The sequence below is a fragment of the Anoplophora glabripennis genome, unplaced genomic scaffold (assembly GCF_000390285.2).
Source record: "Anoplophora glabripennis isolate ALB-LARVAE unplaced genomic scaffold, Agla_2.0 scaffold224, whole genome shotgun sequence".
Classification (NCBI taxonomy): Eukaryota; Metazoa; Arthropoda; class Insecta; order Coleoptera; family Cerambycidae; genus Anoplophora; species Anoplophora glabripennis.
In genome coordinates, this window is record NW_019416317.1 from 369,953 (window position 1) to 397,174 (window position 27,222).

The 27,222-nt window shown below is 31.9% G+C and overlaps 4 protein-coding genes across 4 annotated transcripts in view; 1 reads left to right on the forward strand and 3 right to left on the reverse strand.

Annotated features, from left to right (window-relative positions):
- The first annotated feature begins 2,545 nt into the window (after positions 1–2,545).
- LOC108907843 lies at positions 2,546–9,136 on the forward strand. The gene is made up of 2 exons (XM_018711662.1): positions 2,546–2,716; positions 8,861–9,136. Exons 1-2 carry the CDS (start codon positions 2,546–2,548, stop codon positions 9,134–9,136), a joined length of 447 nt encoding a protein of 148 aa, XP_018567178.1.
- Positions 9,137–13,513: 4,377 nt separating this feature from the next.
- On the reverse strand, positions 13,514–14,152 carry LOC111691368 (KRAB-A domain-containing protein 2-like). The gene has a single exon (XM_023454063.1). The coding sequence runs from the start codon at positions 14,150–14,152 to the stop codon at positions 13,514–13,516; it is 639 nt and encodes a 212-aa protein (XP_023309831.1).
- A 12-nt stretch (positions 14,153–14,164) lies between these two features.
- Positions 14,165–14,710, reverse strand: LOC108907830 (KRAB-A domain-containing protein 2-like). Its single transcript, XM_018711646.1, has one exon. The coding sequence runs from the start codon at positions 14,708–14,710 to the stop codon at positions 14,165–14,167; it is 546 nt and encodes a 181-aa protein (XP_018567162.1).
- Positions 14,711–22,842: 8,132 nt separating this feature from the next.
- LOC108907844 overlaps positions 22,843–27,222 on the reverse strand; it is a 70,006-nt gene continuing 65,626 nt past the window's right edge. The window contains exon 5 of the mRNA XM_018711664.1: positions 22,843–22,938. Within this exon, the coding sequence (XP_018567180.1) occupies positions 22,843–22,938 (96 nt within the window). The remainder of the gene's footprint in view (positions 22,939–27,222) is intronic.

Here is a 27,222-nt window from a genome sequence, read left to right on the forward strand (position 1 = left end):
CAGAGCAATAATAATACAAAAAACTTCACTTCACTAGCACAGAAAATATAATAGCATTCACGATTCACAAACAACAGCCCGAAACACACACACAGCACACAAATAAAACACTAAAAACACTTTTGTTACGGAGCACAAGAAATATGATTTCACTCACAAATTCTCAAATAATAGCGCGAAACACACATATAGCCCGAAAGAAATATAATTGCACTTATAACAGTTATAACCTCACAAATATCGCGAGCGAGAAACACGCAGCACCAATACAACCGAAACGAAACTGACCACGCCAGGCCGGCACGCGCGCCGCCGCAAAAAACACAAGACACAAGTCATATGAGGGATAATGAAGGGAGTAATAAATGTATTGTTGTCCTGCCGCCCAATGTGCGAAGGAGATGCCTTTGTTTTTCATTTTGTCCTTCATAAATATATAACTGTTAATCCATAATGCATAAAGAAATTATTCAATTTCCAAAACCCCCTATAAAATGTGTTGCACTGATTCCCTCGACAAGCAATGACTTATTACTTTGCATCGAATACGATCGTACTATAGGTAAGTTTGGTTAAATTACAATATTTTGGACACCCCTATACATGCACCTGCCCTGTGTCGGCTCTTATGCGGGACACCCTGTATACTTCATCATGAATTTAATTGACAATTGCGTTGCAAGAGTAAATTTTATTATTGTAGAATCACTTTTATTTAAATATTTTTAAAAGTTCTATCTATTACCTTGCAATACCCATGCTATTAACAATGCTATTTTAGGGTGAACTCATACTATAAGAGTATTTAATTTTGATTACCAACGCACAATTAATCAAGTTAGTAACATTATAAAGTCGGAATATAATGTACAAGGTTTTATTGTCCACAACCAGACCACAACTATAAAAACTTCACTGGTGTTTTTGGTATATGACAACTGGTATTTTAGTATGAATAGACATACCTAAATTAAAATATGCCTGCTTAATACGGAATTTTATATATTTGTAGTTCATCTGCTGTTGAAAGAATTAGACGTTTTTCAAAATTTTTAAGTTTCAGAATTGGTGGGGTTTATCTTGAAAGATGTTGTGATTACAGTTATTTAATGAGTAGGTTTAACTGTGAATCTTCTGGGAGACGCGTAGGAAACTAGCATCTGCTTTGTTTTTATATAGGACAAGATTGACATTGAGTGCCCTACTAATATTATTATAGGTTTATTTTATTGCAAAAACCAGATGTCCATGAAATGAAGTGATAATTATAACAATTAATATTAAATTAGAGTACAACTTATTTTCGAAATTTCTGCGCCTATTTCCCTAGCACATACCAGCATCGGCGCCTGATCTAAATAGCGTCGGTGGCGCCGCGACGTTGAACGTAGAAATGAATCCGTAGAAGGTGGTTCTCTGCCTACGGCCTAAATACATGTTTTGTTTTTGTGTGAATCAACTAAATTGTTTGCGCTTGAAGACTCAGCGACATTTTTAAATGTTCCATTCTACTTTTTCGTATTTAATGCAAAATCTAGCTACAATCCATCAGCAAGTAAGTATCTGAAACAGTGTTTTTATTTACAAAGTTGCGTCAGTGAATTTTCATGGAATTAAGTATATCCAGTTTTTTAAATGTTCGTTCGTAAGTATTTGGATTATGAGAGCTATATCTTGAATTTTTGTGTTTTGTCCACGTAGAGACGAAAATGTGGGACAAATTTGAGTCTATAAGATTGCAAGGCATGTTGTCATATCGGGGTGGTAGACACCCCTCACCCCAGATCAATACCGAGTCACCGACACGTGATTTTCTGGTTGTCAACGCTGCGCTGCTTTTCAGATTATTTTGCGGTTCACAGCAGCAGTCGTTTTGACCTCATTATTTTTTATGTCTAACGGCCATCTGAAATAAAAATGCGTAGTTTAATTAATTTTCAAGAACATTTTTAAGGTGTAGATATATTTCTTTTTTGGTTTTGATTGTAGGAAGGAATTCCTGTCGTATTGCAATAAATTAATAACTCATTTCCGAATTAAATTTTGAATTGCAGCGGCGTACTTACTATTTTTTCCCAAGTTACAGCATTATGAATTTTGAAAAATGGGATATATCAAATTTAATTTGATGGGATATAAAAAAATGTATTCTGCACATATACGAGTTTTGATTCCCAGCACCTATTTTTTATTTCGCAAATTTTGGTCGAAATTTTTTCATTGCAAAAGTTTTCTTCATGGGCCTAGAAACCAACTCTTAAAAATGTATAAAAATAGGTAGTTAGCGTTAAATCCTTACTCGACTTTCTATAATTTTTTATATTTAACCTTTGAGGCTAGTTAATATAAATATTTTCTTATATGAAGCACGAATGACTGAAAACGAGTATAAATTTTCAGGAGTTCCGCCACATCGCCAATGTTCTCAAGACTGACATCATCGTAATCACATTCCAGGCAAAAATGTCAACTGAAACAGTCTAATTATTTGATAAAATTCGAGAAAACATCAAAAGTGGCGCCATTCAAGATAAAATTTAGCAGGATGTCGAAATCGAATTCTTCCACGAGAAGCAATTCGGTCGAGACTCCTGTTGAATGCGAAACAGAATTGGGCAGTCCCCAGAGCACAGTTCCGGCGATCTTGGAAACCAACGAGGCGCAGGATGTCATCCCCTCTAGCCCACCACCACCTTACGAATACGTTTTGGAAGAAGTAAGTCTATAGAAGTATAGAAAGTCACATTTGGACGTTTTAAATACGACCTTGGAAATTTTATTAAATTTTGTGCAAGCCTTCATGACCCCCAATACTGTATTGCCTCAGCCCGAACCAGATTCAGACGTTTTGCCTTGAAAAATCCTCAGTGTATTCGTTCCAAATTTATCTAAATTTTTTATTTAGATTTCTTTGTTTATTAAATTATCGTACACTGTAAGTGTCGTTAGACCCTGGGAAATCCATCTGGTTATTTAAACTATTACCACCACGCATTAAAATAAAACATTATTATAGTTTTATTCCCGTGTCCATAGTTATTTCTAGGCTTCTCGAGTGCTCAAAATTCAAACAAATTCCGATCAATTTTTTTCATGATTTTCATACAAATACATCTGACATGCTCTTTCACAGTTGCGGTTACAGATGTAATAAATTCCGATAATATTACGCTGATCTTCATTTTCAACCTAAAACGAAAATGTTTTTGAACATTTACTGAAATTTTTTAAAGAATAATATTCAGTTGGCGTTTTGGTTGTTCATATGAATTTTTAAGAACTAATTTGTCATAATAAAATTAAAATTGTAATGTTTTAATTTTGGCGCAACAACTTATTGAGTTATGTATGACCAAGTGATTGTAATAGTTAATAATAACACAGGTCAACAAGGAAAAAAATTCAGAGATCAGACATTACGTTTCCGAAGGCATTTGGCGCGCTGAATCCGAATCTGGCTTCAGAATTGATCCATCACCCTAGGTTTCCGAGATATTCTAACCTAAAAGTGCAAAAAACACGTATTTTTGCTATTTTCAAGGTTATGTAACTTGGCGAAAAAAAATTTTTTCTCAAAACTGAAAATATCATTAGAAACTACTATCTTTCCCCTTCAAAACGCATTTTTTTATTTGTAAAAAGCTTTATTTTTCGCGGAGATATCGTCGATTAAAGATGATCAGTATAGCTACCTTATTAAACCATGGCTAGACCTATAACTAGGTTAACCCCAAGCCCTGTAACTGAATAACACTAAGCGCTACAAGCCCTAACCACCAGGAAGGTTAATCCCAAATAACCCAAATAACCCAATAACCCAATAACCCAATTGGTTCATTGAATATAGTAAATGATTGCTTTACAATATAATAAGTGTATCATGACATTACTCAATATATTACAATATTTAGGATAACTAGTAACATTTCATGGACGATTAGGGCTCACAGCGCTTAGTGGTGTGGGGTTATAGGGCTTGGGATTAACCTTCCAGACATATAGGGCTTGGGGTTAACCTTCCTGACGATTAGGGCTCGCAGCGCTTAGTGTTATTGGGTTATAGGGCTTGAAGTTAACCTTCCTGACGATGAGGGCTCGCTCCGCTTAGTGTTGTGGGGTTATAGGGCTTGGGGTTAACGTTCCTAACAATTAGGGCTAGCAGCGCTCAGTGTTATGGGGTTAAACATGATGTAATAATATAGCCATACTGGTCATCTTAAATTGACGATATCTCCGCGAAAAATAGAGCTTTTTCCAAATAAAAAAATGCGTTTTGAAGGGGAAAGATAGTCGTTTCCAATGATGTTTTCAGTTTTGAGAAATTTTTTTCGCCAAGTTACATAACCTTGAATATAGCAAAAGTACGTGTTTTTTGCACTTTTAGGTTAGAATATCTCGGAAATTCTGAGACCAGATTCGGATTCAGCGCGCCAAATGCCTTCGGAAGTGTAGTGTCTGATCTCTGGATTTTTTTTTTAAATTTTGTCGGCCTGTGTAATAAATGTTTTATTGTAATGCGTAGTGGTAATAGTTTAATTAACTAGATCGATTTCACAGGCTTTAACGAAATTTTCAGTGTACGATAATTCAATAAACAAAGAAATCTAAATAAAAAATTTAGATAAATTTGGATCCAATACAATGAAGATGAATTTTTCGAGACAAAACGTCTGAATCTGGTTCGGGCTGAGGCAGTATAGTATTGCGGTTCATGAAGGGTTGCAAAAAATGTAATAACATTTCTAGGGTCGTATTTAAAAAAATAAAGTTGATGATGGTCCTGGAGAGACGAAACATTACATACAAAAAATTGATTATGCCATTCGATAGAAGGCAAAAAGTGACCAAGAAAGTGTTCTTCTTTTTTCAATGTCGCCTCAAACAAGGCTGAAATGAAGCAAAAACGAATTTCCAAAATTTTGTTTTTTTTCTAATATTTCGAAAACTAATCATGTTAGCCTTGATTTATTTGAGGCATAATGTTGTTCCCTTGGTTACGCAACTTTGCCCCCATTTGAGCTATTTTGTACGTCTTACCGTTTCCGAGATCCCTGTAGTGAGAAGCGAATTTGCAACAGCCTGTATACAGGCTGTCTCCTAAAAAAACGCGGCAAGCCATAACTCCGTTATTTATAGTCTGATTTTAAAAAAACAAAAAATTAAATGAAATGGCTCTAAATGCACTATAAAACGAGCCTATTAGAACTTATTTACTATTTTTTTTTGAAAGGCCATAGGTAACTTTTTTTTTCAAATGGCAATATACTATATAGTTTTTTTGTTATTTATTATTGTGCAGATTTATTTTCAGAATCCAACGATGTATATGAACTTGACTTTTGTAAAGCTTTTATTACAGAAATACGTCAAAATATTAGTCGATACCACCTTAGGCGCCCGGATACTAATTCATGACAAATGTATTTTAACTAATCATCTGTGCTATGAAAAAAGAGAATTTTGTAGTTGACAGAAAAGAAACAATACAATAAATATCAATTTAAAAAAAAAACAATTTAATTAAATACATTAACCATTATACAAAGTTCAACACAAAATAACATTAATTCAACACAAAACACATTAAACGAAGAACAACAAACACAAAACAACTAAAGAAACAAATTGTAGCCGTCGTTCTCTATCGTTTTCCCCTATTGCCTGTACTTCTTGTGGAATGTATGGCTTGAATGTGTGCTTTTTCAATACTGCATGTATAGGTAGTTCTTTTTGATGCTCTAATATTATTAGAAATTTCCCAAATCGAAGTTCTTAGGTTTTCTTCAACGTTAAGAAGAACATTGAACTCGATGTTTTCATTAAATTTGGCGTTCTTCTCGCTTTGGTTTCTTAAAAGCACCATAGTTTCTCAAATTTTCTTCAAGTCTTACAAATCTACGTGGTTCTGGAACTTCTCTGTGAGGAAATAGTTCTCTGTAAAGGAGGATTCCTGCACCACGATTTTTATTACACCGAAAGTATACCTGAATCATGTCCGTCAATTGATTATTACTCATATTTTGCACTGTTGAGCTTATTTCAATAAATAACCTACTGTAAATGACACAGAAAGCGTATAATGCGTAAAAACTGGGACACGAACGCTAAAATGACATTTACTTGCTTTGTTGTATCATTTTGTTTGTTTTCCAGGCATACATGATTAGTCAAAATATGTTTGTTGTCAATTAAGCGACCGGGCGCTAATAATGCGGTATTGACTAATATTTTAATGCTTTTTCTGTAATACGTGTTTCACAAGTGTAAACTTTATATACATCGTTGAATTCAGAATAGAAATCTGCATAATAATAAACAAAAAAAACCTATATTGCCATTTGAAAAAAAAAGTTGACTATCGCTTTTCAAAAAAAAAAATAATAATAAATACGCTCCAATAGGCTCACTCTGTATTGTATTTAGAGCTATTTCATATCATTTTTTGTTTTTTAAAATCAGACTATAAATGACGGAGTTATGGCTTGCGTTTTTTTTTAGGAGACAGCCTGTATACCGAGTGTCCCCTAAGTCGAGGTCATAACTACAGGAAGTTGTTCTTTGGATTATGTTGGACCAAAAAGATTTGAGAGTTTAAAGTCTCTAATTATATAATTATTAGTTAAATGTACAGAACTGTTATTTTGTATCTCTAAATATTTTTTCGTTCTTTCCTATTAACATTTTTTTATTTTTTTCGATTTAAGTAATGACAATTCATTACATGTATAGTACGCAGTAAGACTTTTCATGGCAATCTAGACAAATTTTCGTCCTAAAATAAAATCCATTAATCTTCATATGAATAGCACATACACTTTCTTACTGCCATGTATTTCGATTTTTTGCATTACTTTTTAACGCAAAATAAATATATCTTTTTTTTAAAGAACTGCACATTTCTAGGGTATTAATCACAGATATATCTGCGGATCGTGCTCGAATCTCCTGTACACTTTGTTTTATATACAGGGTGTCCGGAAAGATCATGTCAAAAATGAAGAGGTATACAGGGAGTTTAAAATAGTTGTAGTACTCCATATTTTTTTTCCTATCGGGCTTCGTTGTGGAGTTATTCGCCTTCAAAGAAAGAAGTTTGAAAAACAAATTCCAATTATAACTTCTAAATCTAAACAATGAAATTTGGGCAATTAAAGTAAATCATGGTAATTAATGTTCTTTTTTAAGTTTAAACGGATATTCAATATGCTTGGATTATACAGGAGCAGACGAAATTATTCATTTAAATTTATACATCCTTGACAGTGTTGGCAAATTTGACATTTTTCTTCCATAGTTCGATTCCTAAAATCGAATTTTATTAACAACATACATTTATTGTATAAAAAATGTGATACATACTAACATTTTTATAAGAATCTTAGTTTCTATAGAATTAAAAGAAAAAAGAGAACTGTTAAGTAAGATGTTCAATAATATGTGCACCCATTTTCTGAAACTGCTCAAACACCTCTGCTGTACTCAAAATAACACGTGGTGATCATTTCTAATGATTTCGGCGTATGTAGGTAATTATGCGATTTAATAATTCTTCCCTACTATTTATAGGAGTTGGATAAACAAAACTTTTAAGATTGACCCAAAGAAAAAAATCGAGAAAGTATTCTTGCAGTAAATGTAGGTATTTATCCTCATTTAAAGTATCATCAATGTGGTCCCGCTAAGTAGTTTCCAATTATTCCCATCCATACATTAACGAGAATTTTTGTTAGTGTTTTGTCCGAATAATAGCATGGGGGTTTTCGTCACTTCAAATATGCAAATTCTATGTGGAAAGCGGTTGGCATAAATCCGAACAGATTCAGAAGCAGTACATTTTGCAAGTTCGTACATTAGATGAATATCTGCAAATTCTTCATAGCTAAAATCCTCTATGATATCGAATCGACAAATGGTGTCAAAATGATTTATGACAAAATTCTAACTGCTAATTATACATACTTGTGACAGTCGCCTCAATTTCCAAGATTTTTGCAAAAATGTTAATATCGCATTTTTGATACAATACAGTGCTATTCTTTTAAAACACTGACATAGGCCAACTTTTTTATTTGAATTGATAGATGATTTTCAGCCTTTTGCAGATCCAGTTGTTTTCAGTTTTACTAAAGTTAGTTCTTAAATAATTTGGAAAAGGCTTATCGGGATGTCTTGCGTGGAATTCAGCGCACGCATTGCGTATACTTAAACCACCAACTTGAAAAAAAATTAATTCAACTTTCTCATTTGGACTAAATAACTGATTTATCTTCGCAACTGAATTAAAACGTTATTTTTATACGCATTTAAATACAACAGCTTTCAAATAACACAATGACAATACAATAATGATAGCTCCTTTCAAACAACACAATTTTTGTTAAATATCCAAGGCCTACTGTTGAAAAAAAAAATTTATGAAGTACTACAACCATTTTGAGCTCCCCTGTATACCCCTTCATTTTTGTTATGACCTTTCCAGAGACCCTGTATAACATTCTTGCTCTGTTACAAATCGGTCCTTTAGACTACCCTGATTTCATAACGATTTTTGGAATAACTAAAATGTAAAACTAATAAAATTTTTTCGCACTTCTACGCCTATGGCACGCACTGACACGCCTCAGCGGGAAACTGAGGCAGGGCGGGATTTCAAAAAGACAAGTCGTGTAGCCTCAGTCGATCCTCATTTTGTGCAGGATAAACAAAGTCATGCAACGGTACAATAAAATTTCCATTTAGAGAATACACAAATTAATTAAGAAATAATAAAATTTGTAGTTTGATTTGTGCTCTACCGCCTGCTGTTTTAGAACATAGATGCTTTTACATATTTATTTATCATTTCTTTCATGTTATTTAGACGAGGAAAGAAGCGCAAGCGACATCGCCCACAATTCCCACGAAAGGACCGGAAATCATGCACAAATCCAGCAAAGAACTGTACCGAGCAGTGGCAAAGCAGTTCGGGATAACGTGCAAAATGTCCGACCAGTGTAGGTGCTTCGACTGCCAGAGCCATTATTTCGATTGCGAGTATGACAAGAATGAACAGGAGAAGACTGATGGAGGCCTGGGAGCAGGCACCCCTATGTTTATATCGGAAGTAATGCACGGGACTGCATGTAGTATATTGTAGGCGTTTTATTCGAGATGCAGGAGGTGCGATCTTTTAGGCGACCGGGTGTATTATAAGAGAAAGGGGTTTTATAACCATCTATTTTCCGTATGAACAAAAGAGCTGATGGAATTTAATTTCCCAATGGCGCAGTGTACTACATTATAAGTATAAAAATCAAAACATGGGTGAATTTTTCTAATGGTAATTGAAATTGAATTTTCGTTAAATGAAGGTTTGTTTTTTAGCGCAGATCTTAGATTTCGAAATTACCTAAGTTTTTAAAACGTATTTTCAAGATGTATGAAAAGTTATCAAAAGCGAAAGGGTACTTACTACATGCAAGCCATTTTAATCTACAGGGTTTGTCACTTAAAACTACTTAAGCCTGTATCTTCTACAATTTTTAGGATATCTAACTATCGAGGCACCAGTTTATATCTTTGCAAAGCCTTATAAACTAACTTTAAAGAACAAATCACTAAATTAGAACAAAATTACATAATTTAGTATGTATTAATTTCACTTTGGGAAATAAAAAATAGCTCTTTTTGGAGATTTTTTGAAAACTACACGAAATTTTTAAACCTCCATTTTATCGTTTTCCGGATTTATTTGAAAATCTATATGGAAATAGAAACACAATAGAATATAATATGGAATGTTTCGTTTTTCACCAGCTATCATTAGTTCGAATTTTTTATTAACAAATCTATTATTATTTTCATTAAAATTTAATTTTATCTCGATTTCTGTTTTGTGACACTTTGGTCAGGGAAACTCATTGTCACTGTTATTTTTTTTCAAGAATTACAATTTTGAAAAATATTGATCTTTCTATGAAATTCTATGGATGCCGCTATTTTGTGCAATTTTATTTAAGAAATTTTATTAAATCATCAAAAAAAATTATAAATGTGACTAAAATTTGGATGATGATAAGTGGCGCAAACAGTTGCGGAAAAAACATGAATTAGTTCCAATACTCTTAATAATAATTAATAATATTTCTTAAACTTTTTAACGTTTTGTTATTTGTACACATTTTCCTAATTTATGGAAGTTTTTGAAAATAGAATTATAAAAAAGTAAGTACCTACCCACTAATACTTTTTAAGAAAACTAACAATGATAATGAGTTGAAATATCACTAAACAAACACAATATGAGGAAAATAACAATAAGATTGTATTTAAAAAATTGAAACGGTACATGTAATAAGAATATGTTTCTATCACCTTATAGGTTTTCAAATAAACCTACACTAATGGAAAAAAATTAAAGGAAACAAAAAACTTCTTGAATCTTTCAGTCATTTTCGAAGGGCTCTTTTTCAGTAAAAAAAATGGATGTATCAAGATAAAGAATCTAGAACTTTAGACACGATTTTTTTTTTAATTTTCTGAATTTTTTTCCTTAAATTTAAACCATGTCTCGATGTACTAGGAACAAAACTAAAAAGTCTAAAATAAGTTTCGTTAGAATCACTGGTTTTTAAAATGAAGCAGTTGTTTGAAAAGATCTACAAATTGATATCTCCATTATTAGGATATTTTAATAATTAGAGGAGACACATTTAAGTGGATGACCTTGTATGACAGAGGGTTTTGAAGAGAATTGGATGCTACCTGTAAATTAAAACAGACGAAAGTTTAATTTACCTTGAAGAGGTATGCAGGTCCATTCTTTTATCATTAGACACAAGACACTTCTAATACTCATCCTCCGTCTGTACTATGAAATTTTACTTATGTTTTCTATATGGTGTTTGCTTAGAAGCTAGCCACCTCCAAACTTTTTTATTTATTGACCGATTTAAAAAAAATATATTTGTTGGAAAGAATTCGTGAATGCCCTTTGGCTGCAAGTCCCATGAGCTATGGCTAACTACGACTATTTTTATTTGTACAAAAATTATAGCTGGAGGTACCATTATTAAACTTATTCTTACTCATGATGACTTGAAACACAAATGCGTTATTCAAAATCATGTAAGGGTTATTCGAGTAAAAAAATAAAAAAAATAAATAATAATAATAATAATAATAATAATAATAATTTACTACTACTTACTTACTACTTAGGTACTAAATAATTTTAAATTAGTAAGTAAATTAATTTGAAATTCGGTATATGTATTTATGTAAACATTGCCCAAAATTGAGGCCCTTTTCTAAAATTTAGATGCTCCAGTGGCGGAGATTTCTAAATTAAATAGTACGTCACTGCTTTAGTAATAAACCTGATATTTTCGGATTCGTCTTTCAATTTTCTACAAATTACTACTCTCTTAAGTTTTTCGAAAAAAGCCTGATTTTCGAGTAAAACTTAGAAAACGAACTGAAAACTCTTTTACTTAAATGACATTACAAACACTAATCATTCGGTTATTTAATCGAATAAAGAAATTAATAATATTGGTCATCATTTTAATGATTTTATATGAGTAAACGCTCAGAAATACCTCCATTTCCATGAATACTGACGCGAGATCTTTTTAGTAACGCAAATGTAGGTAATTTTGTTCGCAATTTATTGTTGCTTGAGCCCGATGAAAATCATTATTTATTCTTCCTTCTAATTTCTCAGGTGTATGAATTTGTCCAGTGTATAGGCAGTTTAACAGCACTCCACAAAAGGAAATCCAGTAGGTTGAGGTCCGGTGTTTAAGTTTTTTAAGCTTTTCTCGAAAATAAGGCTTTTTTCGAAAAACATAAGAGAGTAGTAATTTGTAGAATATTGAAAGACGAATCCGAAAATATCATGGTTGTTACCGTAAAGCAGTAGCGTACTATTTTATTTACAATTAGAAAAATATACCACTGATACCTTATATCTGGCGTCACCGAAGCATATTTAAATTTTAGAAAAGGCCTCAAATTTTGGACAATGTTTACATAAATATATGTGCACAATTTCAAATTATTTCACTTACTAGTTTTTAAATTATTTAAAAAAATTAAAAATATTTTTTTAAGTTTAACACCCTATATCTTTTTAACGAAGCGTCATAAATAAAAACTTTATAAGACCCCTTAAAATTCACCAAAGAATAGGTTTCATGTGTATAGTTATATATACAGGGTGAGTCAGAGAGAATGGGTCAACAATAAGCTGGAAGCTGGAGATACTAAACACCAAAATGTTACGTTTGAGTTCATCATCCCTTATACGAATGTTGATGGTTTAAGAAATACAGGGTGTTCAAGGTTTAAATTTTATTTTGAAATTTCTCAATAATTGAGAAAGTTTTAATAGCATGGCTCTGAAAATTGGTAGTATTGGGTTTTTTGGTGTGAGAATTACGAATTTGAAGCTTATTTTGACTTTGCTTCTAGAGGGCGCTAGTTTCGCCATATTATTTAGGTAAATATAAACATATATTTTTTTATTTGTTGAGCTATGCTTAAGAAAAGTTAAAAATCTAAAAGAACGTTCAATTCTACATAAAAAATGTACTCTTGCTTAGGTCGCCTAACTTTATCGGTAATATTTTGGTATCTAGAATCTCCAGCTTAGTGTTGACTCATTCTTTCTGACTCACCCTGTATATATTCACAGTACATGGTCAGATTTTAATATTTTTTTCTTAGAAATATACTCCTGTTTTGTCTCTGATTGAATAGAACTTTTAGTTGTAAATTTTTTATTTTGATTTTTTTATATATTTTTTAATATTTTTGATATTAAAAGTTGAAAAGTACCTACTATCAATACAGGAGCATATTTGAATTGACTTAATAGAAATACGAGTATTAACAGATATTAAATTTTTTAAAACACAAAACTGTTAGTAAGAATCAAAAGAGTGACCACAAAAAACCTGTGATTTTCACCCGTTTTCTCACAATTCACAGAAAATTAAAATAAAAATATATAAAAATATGTTTTTGGTCGCAAATTACTTGTCATAAAAAACTGAAATGAGCACTCCTACTTAGTGGTTGAAAAAATGCCAAAAATGAAGAATTTGAATATTACCAATTGATATAAAAACCATTAGCATGTGAATTATCTTAATATATTTTTTTTTGGAGTTTTTACAATTATTTCTGATATTCTCTATTTTTGGGGATGATTCCACTCCCTGAGTGCGCTTAAAGGTGGATTTTCTGCTTTCATTTCATGCTTATTTCAGTCGTGAGAATAAATTTTTCTTTGTATCAAGAATCATTCGATAGAAAAATTCACATGCTAATAGTTTTTATATTTATTGGCAATATTCAATTCTTCATTTTGGGCGTCTTTTCAACCCCTAAGTAGGGCTGATTTTTGAAAATTTTCAAAAAACTAAAAGCTATGCTCATCTTAATTTTTTACGACGAGTAATTTGAGACCAAAAACATATTTTTATCTATTTAGTTTTCTGCGAATTGTAAAAAAACGGGCGATTTTCTGTCACTCTTTTGAGATGAAGGCATCTAGTGNTTTTTTTGCTTGCTTTTCAAGATTTTCTGCCGCCGCTTTTCTAGCTTCTTGAATGTTCTGTGTGTCAATTTCCATAACACCACCATCACCATCTTCACTCTGGTTACAATTCGAATCATCTTCGATAACTTTTCTAAGGTCGTCCTCATCCTGAATGTCATTTATTATTTCTTGCGGCAACGATGAAGTCGAAAGCCCTACTCTAAGCTCAATCCCAAATAAGGCCTTGTAAGGCGATTGTTTTATACCTGAGTGGAAGGCGCGGTTTTTCATGAACTGGACATATCTTAAGCCCTCCGACCATTTCATTGAATCGTTGTCCTTCAACCAAGAACTTATCATGTTCTCTATATCTTGATTAGCACGTTCAACGGAACCCTGACTTTGACTGTGCCTTGGTTTTCCATGCACAATTTTAAGTTCTGGCCAAAGAGAAGCGAGCTCACTAATCACATTATTAACAAATTCTCTACCATTGTCAGATTGGAGAATGCACGGCGCTCCTATAGTTAAAAATATATCATTCAGGTTGTAGGTCACTTCTGCTGCTCTCTTAGATGTTAACGCACGCAGAAGAACAAATTTTGTTAAATGGTCCTGGTAAACCATAATAAATTTAAATTATTCATCTGGTTGTGTCTGAAAATCGATCAAATCCACTTGACATCTGCTATTCATTTCAGAGTGAAGAATAGGCTTTGAAACTAATCCCCTCTTCTTTTTTGTCTTCTTTTGTTGACACACATCACACATTGATAAATAGAGGCTTATCATCTCTTTTCTGATATTAGCATATTTTTTTGATGTCTCGGCTATCATCCTGTCACGTCCGCCGTGTCCAACCGCCCCATGAGCTGCATCAATCACATCATAAAGCTCATCAGCCTGTAGATAGTATTTTATATTCCCTTCCTCCCGCGCTATAAGTTTTGTCACATCTCCAATTTTTAGCACACCAAACCGTTTCAGTCGTCTTTGTTGTAATGGTGTCCTTTTTGCCGACTTTTCAGCGTCTTCCACTTGTTCAACCAGTTCCGAATATTTATCTGATGACAACACATTATAATGAGAAGACTTTTTAATTTCACTTTCCAAAATTTCTGTTAAAAACTTTTCTCTCCACTGTTTTTGATCGGCTTGTCTACTAGATGTAGAAGGCTCATCCATGATAACACAAAATAAAACCGTATAATGTTATATTCTTTTACTAATATTTATAACAATAACACGTAACAACTAACACGTCCTCAATTCAAAGCAGAATGAGCGTTTAAAATCAACAAGCGGGGGGCAAGTGAAGAGACGGCGGGCGCGCAGGGCGTGAGAAATACGATCGGGAGATTTCCCGCATGCACAGGTGTCGATACGTACTCGCTTAAACATTTTTGACTAGGCAAAATTAGAATAGATTAGGCCAAACCTGTTTATCCTGAAGTGTACTTATTTATATTAGGCTCAACCAGTCCAGCCTAGTCTGTACCGGTTTTTCCTATCGCATAAAGGATGAACTGGTTTGGCCTAGGAGAAACTAATTTGTCCTAAAATCGGGTTTGGCCGGTAACATACACACAAAATTAAGAATATTTTATAAATTTTTATTTTCCCATTATAAACATTATAATTATATGTAAATGATTATTCGTCGTCACTGCTATTCTCTTCGATGATTGGAGGAGAATTTAGGCAGTTGTCGCCGGAGCATGTTCCACATGTCGAATTACATAAGATATCCACGTGTCGAAATACGTATATATACAAAAAAGATTTAAATGCTTAAAAATTCTTGTTTGATCTAAATTTTCCTAAAATTATCACCTATACACGTGTTTATTTTTTTGATGATAACTTTCTTACTTTTTAAGATTTTCAATCGCACAAAGGCTCATTTTGCAGGGAATTGTAAGGACTAAGCTCTTCATTTTTAAGTTTGAAGGGTTTAAAGGGCTCGAAAAGGGTGGTTCTCTCATTCATATGATAACTTAAAATGGCGATATCTCGATTAATATTAATTTTAGAGGAATAAAAATTGCAAGCAAAATCTTCAGCAAAAATAAAGCTAAATTTTTTTACTCTTGTATTTTTTCGTACACCCTTTAATTTTTAAGTTACAGCGTAAAAATCGAATTTCAAAAATTTGAAAAATTAACATTTTCAAAAATGAAGTTTTTTTTCGAAATCATGCTTTGTAAGTGAGCCAAAGACCCAGAACATATTGTTAGAACATAAATGAAGAAATCTGTAAATGGATTGCATTTAATTTTTATTCTGTCGCCAAAGGCACTGATTTGTTTATTAATTTTTTCTCAAAAAAAATGAGATTATCATGTTATTTCGATCATATTTCCGTTAATTTTGATTCTAAAGACTTTTAAAACAGCTCATTTTAAAGATTTTTCAAGGTACTTTAAAAAAGGTTGATAGTTGATAGATTTTTTCCTAATATTTGTGGTTTTGGCGTTATTTAACGTTAACTGGTTCCAATTTAGTTTTTAGCTAACACATAATAATGTTTAAAACTCGGTTTATATTGCACTTGGAGAAAAACAAAATAATGCCATTCGATTTGTTTTTTATTACCTTTCTTTTTGTTCATTACAACTTTTTCGTTAAATCTAATGGTTTCAGTTATTTGCAAAAAACTGTCCGAAAACAAGCACTTTTTCAGTAAAAAATCAACATTTTCAATGACGAATTACTCGGAAAGTATTGGATTATCCAAAAAACTTTATATAACATTTGTTACTTAAAATTGACTCCTCTATCGATTCCTGTGGTCATTTTTGCGTAAAAATTTCCACCCCCAACAAGGGGTGGGAAACACCCCCAGGGCAAAAGCACATTTCGGCACTATATAAGTTCCTTGAAGCATTCCCCACATTCAGTCAAAATTTCACGTCAATCGGTTCAGTTATAAAGAATTCGGAGGTAAAAACCCTGAGTAACTGGACTATCTCCCTTTCAAATATCGATACTTAAGCTTGCACGGTGTGAAAAATAATCATTTCTGAAATATGCAAAAATATACAGGGCGTTCCAGTTAAAATAAGCAAGTACATGGTAACTTCCGGTATAACCGGAAGTGCTACAACAGTGGCATTATCTTATTTAAAGAGAGCTCCCCCGAAAACCCCAGGGCCCAAATTTTCAAAATTCAAAACGAAGTGGTCTCTGTAATATTCTAATGGGCCTTCACCCTAAGACATCCTGTATAATGAAGCGCAAAATGGTAAACAATTTTACAGTCAGTTTCATTTGTGTAACGAGTATTAAGACCAATTCCACTATCTTCGTACAAAACTATCGAAATTCTATTATGCGACACTTTTACTACATGTAAGAGTATATCTCAGTGTCGATACTCTCTGTATGTAAATATGTTAGAAATAGTGAGTAAAACTTTAAAATTAGTTAGTGCAATGAACTAAATAACATATACGAGTGGTGTAACCCAATATAATATTTTCATACTCTTAGCAAGCTGTTAGAATGATTGAGAATTAGGTATAGAAAAGTCCAAATGACGCATTTATTTTGACCATTGTAGTATGTTCAATATATCAGTTGTAGGAATCACTTTGAAAATTTCGATTAGAAAGCGATCGAGATTCCCAAAGTTGTTTCCATACTTGACAAATATTTTTAGAGCGACACGGATGAACTTATTATTTTTAATTACCCAAAATGTAACAAAGAGTGTAGAAATAACAACTACCATATACCTAAGTATAATGTAACAACACTGTATATTTTCGTAAATTCACGTGTCCCTTACAATCCTAATAAGACAGGGTGTCTACGAACTGATTATTATCGATAGATTAAGAACCTAGTCATACCCTCCTTACATATTCGTTCTAAAGTAGCCAAAACTGAGGCAGAACTAACCTTAATTATTAGATTTGCAGAGAAATGGGAGGTTAATGTACGATAGGCCTATTAACGTTACTGATAAGTACTTGTAATTATGAAACGCACCAAAGAATACCTTCAGCACTTATATTTTGTATATTATAAAATTGCAAATACCTGTGTGATATTTTAAATGTGTACGAGTATAGGATGTAATCGTAAGAAATAAAGTGTATACAGAAAACTTGCCTTTATTAGTATCTAAAGGATCTAAAGAAAAATATTCGTCTTTTGCGTGAAGGTAACTTTTAACGCGTAATTTGGACCTTATCTTGATAACGTTTCTGAAACTTTTAGGAACGAGATAAGTTCTGAATAAAAGAGGCTAACGACAAGAAACAAGTAAGACTTTATCTCACCTAAAAAAAGTACCAGGTGTAAAGTGTAATTTAGAAACTTTGATTTATTTATTGCTGTATTACATTTACCTATAAAACATTTTTAAATTCACGGATAATTGGTGCTGAAAATATTATTTAAACGGGCATACAATTGCCATTTGTTTTTAAATCAAAGGCACAGTCTCTTTGTTTTTTTTTATGTAGGGTGTTCATAAGTAATGGTAAGTATATGGAATAATTATTGTGGATTCTACACACTAAAATCTTGGATTTAACCAAACAAAGAAAGGAATTTAATTCCCATTCTAAGAATATCGTGTTTATATAGGTATTAATATTCCACAAATAACGCGCAAAATTTCAAGGTATGCCAAGCCGCGGTAAATTGTTACAGTATTTTCGATAACAGAACTTTATTGGCTTATTTTTTTCTTGGACTTTTATTTCAACAAATATTGTACGGGCTTTATATATTTTACAGTAAGTTCCCTCTGAAGCGTTTAGTGTAAAAAATAGACACTGCCCCTTTTTGTTTTATACTATTATGCAAATACTTACATATACCGGGTGTCCCAGACCACCCGTCCACCCCTTCTAAAATCCATGGGACATGATTATGTGAAAAATGGTTAAGATGAACGTTACTGGTCCCCAAGGAGCACAAATTGTCGTGACCTTGTCTGTGACCTTGAATGTCATTTTCAAGGTCATTTCAAGATCAACTTATTTTTTTTAAATGGAAAACCTTATTTTCTACTCCGGATTCGGAGAGCGGAAAATCTACGTTCAGCTGATGTATCATGTGTGGGGGTCCATTTAACCCTCAAGGTCACATGAAGGTTACTGTTTTATTTCTGAATCTCCACCAAAATGACCCCGCAAAATTAAGGTTTAGCGAAAAATGTGTCAGATAAACGTTGCAAAATTTTGAAGTGACATGTTTCGATAACTTTGACTTTATAACTATATAACTACTACCAAATATTAAAACAGGTTTCATTAAAAATACTTTTATTGAATACTTTAATATATAATATTTCATTGTTTATTTAAATTACAGATTTATTAAATGGAAATAATAGTATAGAATTTACAAGACTTTTAATAAATGTAATGAAAAACAAAAATTTGTTACAAACATGGTGCTTAACAGTTTGTTTATATACACATGTGAATCTTTAACATTAAATAATACTCCTTACGACTAATTACATATCTGAAAAAGCTCGATTGAATGTGTAAGTTTCTGGAAATTATGAAATGAAAACAAGATATTATTGTAAATACATGTGAATATGTCCTCATGAAATACTTTTCTGAATTTTTTTTGTGAAAGATTTGTGGATATGAGGTACAAATTAAAAATATGATTAATAAGGCCTATTAAATTTTGCAATATGCTCAATAGATGCCTAATTTGGTCTTTTGAAGAATATTATCAGAACAATAAAAAATTCCAAATGATTCATCATTTTGGATATAAAATTTGACCAAAGTTATTTTTATATATCAACGTTGTCTATTACAAAAATAGTAAGAAATAGATAAGGTATAGGTATATAAATAATGCAAACCTCGTATTTTCTAGGAAATCTCTACACCAGTTTCTAACCCAGATTACAAACAGAGAATAACGTTAAAGAAATTTAACGACATCCTACATCTTCTTTAATAGGATACGTGTAAAACTAAAATATATAGATTAACCTAGATAGAAGCCAAGAAAAATGGGATACATTACACATAATAAATTGGGTTCGGGAAGCTGGTTTATGAAAAATTTAAGAGGAAAGAGTAAATAGAATGAAGAAACAGGGAGCCATTTTTCAGATAATGCTCGAGTTTGGAAAGTCATAAATAATAGTACATTGTTGGTACAAAAATAAAAAAATAAAATTTATTGGTTGATAACACATTTGAATGGACAATGAAACATATGAATGGTTTAGGAATATTATCTACACACATATATCTAAATAATATTTTCTGAGACTAGAACTAATAAATCGTTATAATATAAATGATAATTTTTCAATTTTATTGCTTTAATCAAGAGTTATGCCAGTGTAAATTTAAAAATAGGCCATGTGAAACACCACGATGTCTGTGAGACCTAAAAATACGCTACTTATAAACTATCATTTTTGTCAACTAAAACTAAATTGTATTAAAAACCGTTTTTTCAAGGATAATTTCAGTTAGATTAAAATAATTTGCGCTAAAAAAATGAAACAGGACAAAAATTTATTGAAATAAAATATAAGTACAAAAAAATGTTGATGATGTGGAATTGGGAGAGATAGACGGAAAAATAAATTAAAGAGCAGCTTAAGGTGTGTGGGCATACAAAGCGAGATTTAGTGAAACTTAGCAACGCCATTCTACAGGGTGTTTTTAAGTATGTGTCGTAACTTCAGGGGGTTGTTGCTCGAGACCCCTTTTAAACCAGAACGTTCTAATGGGGTCTAGGGTGATGAAAATAACACATATTTTCCTACTTATTATTATATTTTAAAGCTAACATAAGCTTGTTGTATAGGGTTAAACAAATATGGAATTACCCTAATACCATTTTTTAAAAACTTGTATTTTATTATCGGCTTTTGTATTTTTTTTACTATATTTTAAAAGAATTAATTAAAATTCAAACAAGTTCAGTGAATTTTCTTCTAAAAAAATGTATCAAATAATGTCAATGTTCCTCGATACCACAAATCTTGGTATACAAAAGATATCTAATCTCACAGATAAGATCACTAACTTCAGCTAGTTAATATTAATTATTATCTAAAATAAACCAAAAATGATATATCTAGACATAATTAATATAAAAACACATATCTGATACACAGATATACTGAAAATGTTAAAAAATGTAGTTATTTAAAGAAATGTCTTGTACTTTTTGTATAATTCTATCATCCTTGACAAAGACTGATAGTGAGAAGACGCAGCTTTAAAAAATATATACAAATTTCTGCTATAAATTGTTTTTGAGTGTTATTTAATAATTTCATACAAAAAATAGGACTTTTTCATTGATATATTCATATTCTGCACACTGTAACCATCAAAATTTCAAAAAATGATAGTCTTGTAAACTTTTAGTAGATATAGCGATAAGGTATAGCTCTAAAGATAAAATAAAATACAATTTTTTATGAATTATTATTTTGTATTTTTGATTCACAGGTCAACAAGGGTCAAGAAGCATACACACTAATATGCATTCCCGAAGGATTTTGGTGTGCTGAATCTGAATCTGGCAGCAGAATTGCTCTATCATGTCAAATTTTTGAGATATCCTAACCTAAAAGTGCAAAAAACATTGTTTTTCGTCATATTTGAGGTTATGTAGTAATGTCATCTATTATTAAAAAAAAATACATATAATTTAAAAGTACAAGGCTCCCTCTTTCGAATGCCGCTGAGTTTGCTCAAATATCTTTTTTTTTTTTCGTTGAGATATCACATGTTGAAATTTCTAAGTTTATCAGTTTCTTAATATGCGAAAATCTACTAAGGATCCCTTAGACGTCAAACAGTTGATTGCAGTTCAGAAACTTCATACTCAGAAACTTTCAATACATACGAACTCAAACTCACAAACTCCAAAACCACAAACTCACAAACCCCAAACCCATAATCCCTAAACCCACGAACCCCAATCCCATAAGACCCGAACCTACAAACTCCAAGCTTACAAACCCCAAGCCCACTAACTCCAAACTCACAAACCGTATGGGTATGAAGTTTCTGAATTGCAATCGACTGCTTGATGTCTAAGGGATCCTTAGTAGATTTTCGTCTATTAAAAAACTGAAAAACTTAAAAATTTAACATGTGATATCTCAACGAAAAAAAAAAGATATTTGAGCAAACTTGAGCAGCCCGTCAAAACAGTAAGAATGAATTTACGGTGGCGATATACAGAAATTTTGCACCAATACGTACAAACAAAGGCAGACCTGTTGCTGGAGTCAGTGGTCCCAAAAAAGTTTTCAACGTATCAATGTGCTAAGTCTGTAGGTATCAAAAAGAATATTATAATTGCAAAAAATGTTTCTACCAAGCGAGTTTTCCCATTTTAAATTTTTACATTTTAAATATTCTTTACAAGTTTGGAAACATTTTTTTAAAGCGTAAACACTGTGTATATCGAAAAATAGTTGTTCATTAACGCTTTTTGGTTGAAAATGATTCAAAAGGCAACCTCCTGATGTTATGATTAAAACTTAAAAACAACGCTCTAGTTTATAAATTTTGAAACAGTTAATATAAAAGTAAAAACAATAAAATTTTAAAGTGATGATCTAAAACAAGGGTCGGCAAATAATTTTAGGTGCGGTCCGGATAATTTTAAAAATTTTTAACGAGGTCCAGAAAAAAATTTATATTCCTTACAAATTTTCATTTAAACTCAAATTTAATCTGCTTACTAACCATTAAGAACTCAAAGCACTCACACAATTGTAAAATACTAGAAAAAATGATAAGGATGGCACTCAAACGTAAAAAAAAACATTTTTTAAATAATTTATTTGAGTAATTTATACTTTCAAAACATTTTTGGCGGTCCAGTATTTTACCTTCCGCGGTCCGGACCTGGACCGCGGTCCGCCAGTTGCCGACCCTTGATCTAAAACGTCTAGAACTTTAAGATGTCCCTTTTTGTACAAAAATATCGTTTAATATGATATCTCAATTTTTTGTGAATTTCGCTATTCCTCTATATCTTACCTAACCGACTGTGTAGATAGAAACATGGAAACAATTACATTCATTTCAGCTAACAAGCTAACGAACATCTCTCAGCTACGCCCAGCTAGCTCTAGCTTTGTGTGTCCACATGCACCACGTTGCGTATTAATAATTTTATGTACAAATTCTTTTAATCGTTTAACATTAATAAGTCATCTTGTGAAACATCCTTATCGTCTAATCACTTAGTTTATGGAGAATAAAAAACAAGGTGTCTTCCATCAGAGTACACGGATTACCCCTAACGTGTCAACAGTTCAGAGAAACACTACTATCAGCCTTTGTTGGTTATTGGATGGAGCACGACGAGCTGTGATCCACGTCGACGAGGCACTCGCTTCCGGTTGGGAAATCAATTTCCTCCTCGAAGTCAAAATAGTGGCACTGGAAAAGAGAAATTCTTTAGTGGTGGTGTCACCGGTAGCTTCAGGGGTAGTTTGGTAAATTTCACAATCAATTAATGTCTAAAACCATAAGAAAACCATATGAAAATACGAAAATGACTATCATTTTCTAGAAGTCATACGAAAACAAATTATGGGAGTAAAGTCTCTAAAGAGTTGAACTAACTGTAGTCCCGAAAAAAATAACGTAAAGTACATTTCTAGGTTTAAGAGAATGACTCATAACCAATTACTGTCGAAAAGTATAAGAAAACCATATGAAAAGACGAAATAGTCCTTTCCTAGAAGAAAAGTACATTCACAAATTTAAGACAATGACTGATGCTCAGAGCAAAAACAAATAAGTTGTCTAAAAAGGCTTACACTGATTTGTATTTCAAGAATTTATTTCTATTTAGATAGATATTGAGAGAACATTCTGTATTACAGAAAATTACCTATACTTGGCTTTAATTAAGTACGTTGACAAAGTAAGATTATTTGAGTGATTTTAAACTAAAAATGTAACATAAATATTAGGGTGGCCGAATTTTTTTTCCGTGTCTCTTGTGAAAATATGTTAGTTTATTATGTTTTAAGAGCCCTCTCAAAAAATCAGCTCAAAATAAATTTTTTTAGAGGTCGCTTAAGATTTTTCAAAATTTCCAAAATCGTCAAAAATTGAATTTTTGTTTAAAATTTTATTTCTCGTTATTTTATAATTTTCTAGGTTGAAAAAAATCTTGATTCTGAAAATTTCAAATCGATATTTTAATTTCTAAAGGTCAGTCATAATTATTTTAACTTTCAAAGTAGTGTACCTATGTTTTCGAACGACCTCTAAAAAATAAATATCAGCGAAGTAATAATTTTTTTTATTGAATCCTATGAACAAAGGAATAGAAATAAATCACGAGACACTTAAATTTTTGATACTCACATTGCGGTAGTAAATTTTGCCCCGAGAAATTTTTTAAGTGTCTCGTGATTTATTTCTATTCTTTTGTTCAACAAATTCAATAAAAAACATATTAATTCGTTGATATTTATTTTTAGAGGTCACTCGAAAACATTTTAGGTACACTACTTTTAAAGTTAAAATAATTATGAGTGGCCTTTAGAAATTAAAATGTCGATTTGAAATTTTCAGAATTGAGACTTTTTCAACCTAGAAAATGATAAAATAACGAGAAAAAATTAAAAAAAAAGAAATTTTTTACGATTTTGGAAATTTTTACCTCTAAAAAATTTTTTTTGAGCTGATTTTTTGAGAGGGCTCTTAAAACATAATAAAGTAACATATTTTCACAAGAGACACGAAAAAAAAATATTCGTTTTTTTGGGCCACCCTAATAAATATAGGTACATAGATCGATAGTTTTTGAGATGCAAGTGTTGAAATTTAAAAACGACCACAAAAGATTATTCATTTAATTCAATTTCATTATATGTATAGGGTGTTGCAGTCATAATGTCATTAATTTTAAGGGAAGATAGGAAAAATGAGTAGAACATGAATACGCCATTAAAAAATTTTTGATGCATATATTTACGCTGAAAAAAAAAAAAATTCAAATCATTATTTAAACCCCTTTTGACTGACCTACATCGAGGACCTAACTTTAATACTTATTATTAACTTTATTTACTGTTTTATAATTGATATGAGTTTTAGTATTGAGTAATATGTTCAATAAGGTAATTATTCAGTTTGTAGTATGTATACTTCATTGTGTAACTTATTACTTTTCAGAGTTGTATGGTACCTACTTATTTAAAATGACAAATATGCCTAAAATAAGTTGAGATTCGTTGCATTTTGATTTTGAAAGCAATTGCAAAACTGGACGAGACGACGACTAGGAAATTAGCTGTTTCGCTACAACGTCCGATTGCCGTGTACTCTGTCCGCCTGCGCAGCGCATTTTTTTCGATTTTCTGTCTTTATTAGGCCTTCCGAATACGCGGTTAAAATTAATGACATTATGACTGTATAGTATCTCAAAGGAGTTGAACCCTCTGATAACTTTTTAGGTAAAAGTTGTAAAACATTAAGAAACCAATATGTTGGTGATCTTGTATTTAATCTTAAGTTTCAAGGGTTAACTTGAAAATATTGACTTGAAGATAGAATTTTTTATGCAAGTAATCGATAGATCGCCAAATTTTACGTCTAATTTATAGATCAGAAAATTTTTCCGACAGATTAATTTTGCTTTGAATATCTCGGCAAATTCGATTAGAATTAGAGGAAAATGTTTCAAGCAAAATTGGTAAGATTTTGACAAATTAGATTGTGACCTTGGATTTGACCTTCACTAAAAATTTCCAAGGTCGAACTAAGGTCAACTTAATATGCTAGCAACCGATACAGCACCAAATTTTATGTCGGAATCTAGGATCAAAGCTTTTTTTAAGATGTCCTTGAAGGTTAATTGAAGGTTAAACTAATTTTTCATGAGAAAATCATGGATATAAAAGTTATAGAATTTAATAGACGTATTCGACTGAAACTATATGATCTTGTCAACAATTTTGGAATTTAACAGCTAATACAGAAAATTATTATCGGACATTTTCAAGTTCATTGGTTCGAGGCAGTAATAAAAAGCCGCAATTTCTTTGTTCAAATGTCAAAATTTGATTAACAAAAAATTCAAGCAAACTTCTGTATTAATACGGGAAGTTAATCGTTCCGTCCTTATAATAACACAATCCGTACAGATCTTTGTTAATAGGATCCGATGCCGTCTAGCCAACAATCCGCTTTTAAATATATCCAAGTAAATCCGAGCCAATTCGAATTTAGCATCTGAATTGATTCGGTTCGCAAACTTATTTTCCCGACAGCACTGAACCCATTCGGTGTATTTGTTGACTTTGACGAATGGCGGACTTTTTATGCAGAATATCCGTGGACTAATCCCCTCTCGTCGACTTTAATTTGCAATTCAATATAATTTGTTCCACCTTCGGGCTCTTCAAAGGGGAGATGGATTATTCGGGTGGTACGGGGTGGCCCAATGAATACAACAAAAACGTGGGGAACTGGGTCGATCGTTAAAAAATGGACAGCTTGCAGCAGAAACATGGAGAGAAGGATTTGAGCACACGAACGACGCTCAGAATTACAGGAATAGAGTTTTTTAAATCGCCCTAAACAAGTTAATGTTTTAAAGACAGTTTCTATTTTTCTTCACATACTTTTGATAAAGTTTACTAATCAATATATTGTACGAAGCTTCGCATCGATCAATTTATTCGATACGTATCTAGCGGCACCCTAATGCCTGCTCTGTCGACCTGGCGTGCCGGTGAACAATCCAGATTTTTTGCCAGGACGTTGACCGTGCATATCATTGTCATTTGTGCGTATGTATATGGCACGTGTTTTTATGGCAGTCAGTAGCATTGTGTATTGTGAGCATAGGCTTGATCACAGATTTAGCCTATTTCTGGTACGACAACGCGTATTGCTGTTTACTAGCATAATATATACAGGGTGGTCCCGAGGTAATGGGCCAAAATTCATGGGTAGATTTCCGAAGCAAAAATATTGCGATTTAGCCGAACTTACCTTAGTCCAAAAGTTGATAGTTAAAGAGGTACAGGGTGTTAAATGTAAAATATTATTTTAGTTTACTTCCATTTATTTCTTAATAAGTGCAAATATCTACACAAAATTTTGGTGTTCGGGGTTCTTTGGATAGAGGAATTGAAATTTGTTCACATTTTGGTTATAGTTCATAGAGGGCGCAGCTGCCGTAGATTGAAGGTGTTGGAAACAACATAACTTTTTTGTACTTAAAGGTATCTCGTCTTTGGTATCAAATTCTTATTTTTCAACTTTTTTTACACAAAAAAGGTAGACTTTATGAAAGTAGCTGTCTCGCACCGTTTCCGAGATATTTGGCTTTGAAACTTCCAATGCTAATAGTTGATATAATTAAAATAATTTAGAAATGTCAAAAACAAGGGTTTATTTAGAATTAAAAATTGTAATGAACAGTAAAATAGTAAACATTAGTAAAAAAATATTTTGACAATAATTGCTTAAAATATCCACCTCTAACTTCAATACATTTATCAACACGTTTATTAAAAGATTGTCTTATTTTAAAGTATAAATCCTTAATGCGAAATGACTTTGCAGCATTTAAAACCTGCTACTAAAGTTCTTCTCAAGTGTTTATAGTTTCTCCATAAACAACTGATTTCATGTAACTCCAAAAACGAAAACCTCGGCATTCTATCTTACATTTATGTATACGAGTATACAATTTAA